General features: G+C 37.5%; 2 protein-coding genes across 2 annotated transcripts; both read left to right on the forward strand.

The window, feature by feature from the left end:
* The first annotated feature begins 2,281 nt into the window (after nt 1-2,281).
* Nucleotides 2,282-2,620, forward strand: LOC134839980 (transcription initiation factor IIA subunit 2-like). Its single transcript, XM_063855609.1, has one exon. It carries the CDS (start codon nt 2,282-2,284, stop codon nt 2,618-2,620), a length of 339 nt encoding a protein of 112 aa, XP_063711679.1.
* Nucleotides 2,621-2,835: 215 nt separating this feature from the next.
* LOC134839248 (CCA tRNA nucleotidyltransferase 1, mitochondrial-like) lies at nt 2,836-4,976 on the forward strand. Its single transcript, XM_063854743.1, has 3 exons — nt 2,836-3,286; nt 3,624-3,821; nt 4,253-4,976. Exons 1-3 carry the CDS (start codon nt 2,898-2,900, stop codon nt 4,962-4,964), a joined length of 1,299 nt encoding a protein of 432 aa, XP_063710813.1. The 5' UTR covers nt 2,836-2,897; the 3' UTR covers nt 4,965-4,976.
* The last annotated feature ends 324 nt before the right edge of the window (nt 4,977-5,300 follow it).

Raw genomic sequence — 5,300 nt, forward strand, 5'->3', positions numbered from 1 at the left:
ATTTTTGAGACAGTTTTTTGAGTATATTGCTGCCTCTGCTCGAAGAAACTGAAGAAATTTTGGTGGGGGTTTCATCAATCGCGTCGTTTGCCTCATGAATAGTCAGTTGAGAATTCCTTTTTGTGGGTGTCTATAATGATAGGGCGTAGTTTTCGAGAGAGGGGGGGGGGTGGTGCTGTGTGAGTGTGAAAAAAGTTCAATGAAATTACAGGCACGTAAGTTTTGAGAGCGAATTGAGTAGCTGATGGTGATTTATCACATTAAGTAATTAACACTCTTAGTGTAGGTGGTCATTTTGGCTTATCAGTGGTAGCATGACAGTCGGAATCATGACAGTCGTAATCAATTATCGGTCTCATTATTATAGTTTTATAACTCACCATTAGAGTCTCTTTCGACTTTCGAATCTCTGCCACTTTTTATGCCTGACAGTGCCTTCAGGACTGTCTCCTGCGCATGGCTTTTCTTGCAGATTGTTAGCAGTTTTCGGACAAACTAGAGCTGAGTCGAGATACCGATTATTTTTGGGTGCTTCTGCACTGGTAAAAACGAGTGACCTGTCGTCTTTTTCGGGTCATGGTCAATTTCTTCATTGCGTGACGTAAAAGGCTGACTAAACCTGGAGGAAAAACTAAGTAATCTGCTTGTAAAAAAAAGTTTTGTAGTTCAATGAGGTAGCTGATCAGTGTAGTGGAGGCGTGTTTTATGTTGCGCTATTGGACGATAGGGTGGAAATCATCGACGTCAGACTGAAGGCGGTTTTGCTTTTGGGGGTTTTGGGTGCATCGTGAACGTAGAAATAAAAAAGAATTAGTGAGATGATTGAGCCCTGAGGTACTCTTGTACGCAGAATCCTTGTTGTAGACAAGGCGTCCCTGAATTGCGTCTTGGTTTTCCGGCCTTATAAATTTTTTGCTAGCCATTTTTTAGCTTTCAAGACTAGTGGTGTTATGTAGCAGTTCCAACAGAGTCCGTTGGCAGACCATGTCGAAAACTTTAGATATATCTAGAGTGGCAAGTACAGTCCTTTCAGGGTGTCGCTGCTCATTAAAACCGTCCTTGATATGAAATTCAAAAGTAGATATGGCAGTCGTTGTTGAGTGTAGGACTCGGAGACCGTGCTGATGAGCTGCTTCTGGGACGAGTTTAGATGGGTTGGGTGGGTAAAAACGTTCTAAAATTTTTTACTGCTGAGCTTAAAATTGAAGCAGGGCGGTAGGATTCTGAAACTTGTGAAAGTTTCTTCTGTACGTTTACGCTCCGTTAGTGGTCATATATACATTTAAGAAAAAAAAGAAACCAAGTATGGGCCTGGAATCTTAATTGATTTAAAAACCAGTAAATCAAAGTCAAAAGTAAATCAAGTTTTCTAGTCTTCCCACTGCTGAACTTCACCAACACATTTTGGTCTGTGTAAGGTAACTTATGGATCTTACACCCTAGAATTAAATTTTCAACTTTTGCAACCAATTTACATTTTTTTAGTGGAAGCATCATTTTTATTAGCTCTTAGCCGGTACATAATCCCGCGAATAGTTTTTTCCCTAAACAACTTAGTTCACAGGACTTAGCTCCTGGTGGTACCTCGGCTCATAATGAATTCAATTTTCTTTTTCCTTGGCCCAATTATCCTAGATGAAAAACGTTAAAAAATAAAGGTATTTTTGTTATGCTTTATATGATGCCCGTTTTTTTACGATTGTTCATAATAAGCCTAAAGTTGTTATTCGGTTATTTGTTATACGGTGAAGCTGTTATACGGGAACCCATTGAATAGAAAGAATGGTACAATGATAGTTTAAAAATTCGCTTGCAGCGGCGTTTTCTTATGACTAATGACTTGTTTTGAACCCAAAAACTCATCAGAAGGAACTTTATTTGTACTAATCTCTATTATTTTAAATGCAATTCAAAATAGGAAACTTATAATTTTTTTAAATTGACTATAATTCAAATTAAACAGTTTTGTATCAGTTTCATAGAGACTGAGAATGAAAAATCCTGTATATTCGATAAAAATTGACCAAAACCGATGGAATTCCGGTGCGGATAGTCGTTGATCAATAATGTCCCTTAAATCAACTCAATTGAATTGATGATACCGATTTTAGTTTTCAAATCTAAGAGTTGGATGTAATTAGTATATAGCTGAGTAGGTAATTTAGCTAGTAGATCCAATAATGTAGCTTTAGGTTCGAATGTCGCTGTTTTCAGATCAATTGTGAAAGATTTTTCTCGGGAAAATTTACAGAATCTCCTACAATATTTAGTGTTCTTGGAAATGACGTATCAGTTCTACCGCAAAACCACTCTCGGAAATTGTCTTCAAGACGCTCTCGATGAGTTGTACCAACAGAAACTGATCACGCCTGGAATTGTAACTGAAGTTCTGAATCAGTACGACCGTGCAATTGGTAAAGTTTTGGCCCATAACGTACGAACTAAACTGAACGTGAAAGGCGATTTGCAAACTTATAGATTTTGCGATAACGTGTGGACTTTTATTCTCAACAACGCCGAGTTCACGGATTCGGCCGATGTTCACGTGACTGTTAGCAAGGTAAAAGTGGTAGCTTGTGATGCAAAAGCGACCACAGGTCAAAGCGGTTCAAATGGCTAAACTGATTTAATTTATCAAATGTGTTTTTTTTTGCTAGCTTTGACATACTTTTTCTGAATTTAATGTGACCTGTCTTTATATTTTGAATCAATCAAGTATGCATCAAATAGCTACTAAGTCGTATTTGAAGACAATGAAAATTTTCAAGCCGTTGGTCAGGTATCAAAAGACCAGCGGTCAAATATTACTTTTATCAATTTTTGCGAGGTTATAAAAGACAACTGCTTCTTCCCAATCCTGCAATGTTTTCAGAGATCGGTTATGATTTGCTGTTCTGATGATATTTAATCAATTACTCAGAGCTAATTTCCAACTTCGTCTTTATTTGCCCAAATTCTACTCACTGCAGATGTCCAAATTTGACTCGAAAGAATTCAACGCTCTTCTAACTCCTGCGGTTCGAAGAATCCAAACTGTATTTGAGGAAAACAAACATGAAATCAGATTATGTGGAGGCGCCGTGAGAGATTTACTGCAGGGAAAGGGACCGAAAGATGTCGACTTGGCTACTACAGCTTTGCCAGAAGAAATGCTGGATTTATGTTTGAAGCACGACTGGAGAACTATCAACACTAATGGTCTTTCTCATGGCACTGTCACTATTCGCTTAGATGATGAGAATTATGAAATTACGACTTTGAGGATTGATAAAGTCACAGATGGAAGGCGAGGCATCAATAAAACATAACTCTCCGCGAATTTATTTTGATTAACTTCTCTGAAAAAGCTGGAATTTAACTGATGCTTACATTAATTGCACTATTTTTACACGAAAGCTCTGAAATTGTAGGATTTTGAAAGTGTAACAACCGTTAATGATATTTCTACATTTTAATCGAATCGCGTTTCAACGTTTTTAACGATTCATGACGATGATTCTGTGATGCATTGAATTTTTCCAGAGAAACAATCTTATGACAAAAGTTGAATTTTTTATTCGCATATCTGTAGATTAACGTATGTTGAAGATTTTTTGATGAGAGTTAGTTTTAATTGATACCAGGCGAGCTGAGGTCGAGTTTACGAAAGATTGGCAGCTTGACGCGGAGAGAAGAGACTTGACGTTTAACTCGCTCTTTTTGGGATTAGATGGCACATTGTATGATTACTTCTCCGGGGCTGAAGATTTGAAATTGAAGAGAGTGAGATTTGTGGGAGATGCGCAGAAGAGAATCCAGGAAGATTATCTCCGAATTTTACGGTTGGTTCTCAATTAATTGGCGTAAACATTGCTGTTCTTTTACTACTTTAAGACTATCTAGCGCTAACCCTCCTGGATATGAGTTCAAAATAGTTAGTTTGGATATTTGAATATGTCTTTGTTAAATTGCTTTTTTAAAATGGAAATTCAAATGTAAGGGGGGGGGGGAGAGTTGATAAAGAATTTTGAATGTTCTTGAATTTTTGTGCATTTTGCTTTGCCATTTCCCAAAGCTCTTTTTTGCCATTTTTCGTTGTTTCGTAAGTTCAGCTTCGTCTCTGTGTAAAATTTAAGTAAGATCGCATAAACTAGAAATTTTAGTTGTCTACAAAAATTTTTTGCACCGCAGCGAAATGGTTGTGTCGTAACAATTTCCAATTTGATCTAGATACTACTTTGTTCTTTAATCGAGTTTTGTTCTTCATTTTCAGGTACTTCCGCTTTTTCGGCAGAATTGATCCACCGTCGGACAGCCATGATCACGAAAGTTTAGAGGTCATCCGGTTAAACGCTCATGGACTGGGCGGCATTTCTGGCGAGCGAATCTGGTCTGAGCTAAAACTAATTCTGGTAGGAAATCAAGCCCCAGAATTGGTCGAAAAAATGCACGAAGTAGGTTTATTTCCATACTTCGAGGTGCCAGATCGAAAACCAAATCCTGAGTTTAGAACTGTTTACGATAAGTCACGAAAGTTCAAACCGTTGCCAATTACGCTTTTGTCGTCTCTGTTTGAAACGGAAACGGAAGTCAAAAAGTTCGAAGCCAGAATCAAGTTTTCACGACTTGAAAGATTGATTGCGCTTTTTATAGTCCAGCATAAAACTGCGCCTGATCAAAAGAAGTTTGATTTGAAGTATTTCCAAGATCTCTTGGTAGACAACAAAGACTTTCCTTCTAAAGAGCATCCGCTTTTTGAATATTTGAAGTACACTGGAAATGAAGAGTTGATTATGAATCTCGAGAGTTGGGACGTCCCAAGGTTCCCGATTTCAGGAACCGATTTGAGGCAGTTCAACGTTAAACCTGGAAAAGATGTGGGAAAAGTGCTAAAACTGTTGCGTGAAAAGTGGAAAAACTCAAACTATTTGAATTCGAAAGATGAACTCTTACAAAATGTTCCTAGCCTTATATCAAATAATTGATTATTCTGTTTATGTTTTCGCACGGCCGATTTCTTAAAACTTCGCTGTCGTAGAAAATGTTGAATTGTTTTTCAAACCACCTTTTAAAAGCATTGTTCCTACGTAATAATCGACTTGCAAGATGTGTACGTAGTTATCACTTACTGAGAAGGTAAGAAATATTAGCGATGTAACACATCATTTCATTGTATCTTCCTGTGCTGGAATTTCGCATTAAGTTTAATTGATTTAAAAAGCTAATTGCTTTTCAGAGTTTCAGCCATCCGGTAAATTTCATTATTTAGCAGACCCTGAATTTTAAAACACAGTGCAAAGTTGCGTTTTAGGTATTCAATT

The sequence above is a fragment of the Symsagittifera roscoffensis genome, chromosome 2 (assembly GCF_963678635.1).
Source record: "Symsagittifera roscoffensis chromosome 2, txSymRosc1.1, whole genome shotgun sequence".
NCBI classification, from domain to species: domain Eukaryota; kingdom Metazoa; phylum Xenacoelomorpha; order Acoela; family Convolutidae; genus Symsagittifera; species Symsagittifera roscoffensis.

Coding starts and splice junctions, on each gene's coding strand:
- LOC134839980 (XM_063855609.1), top strand. CDS start 2,282: ATGACGTATCAGTTCTACCGCAAAACCACTCTCGGAAATTGTCTTCAA.
- LOC134839248 (XM_063854743.1), top strand. CDS start 2,898: ATGATATTTAATCAATTACTCAGAGCTAATTTCCAACTTCGTCTTTAT. Junction 3,287..3,623: donor GATAAAGTCACAGATGGAAG/GCGAGGCATCAA, acceptor AATTGATACCAG/GCGAGCTGAGGTCGAGTTTA. Junction 3,822..4,252: donor GATTATCTCCGAATTTTACG/GTTGGTTCTCAA, acceptor CTTCATTTTCAG/GTACTTCCGCTTTTTCGGCA.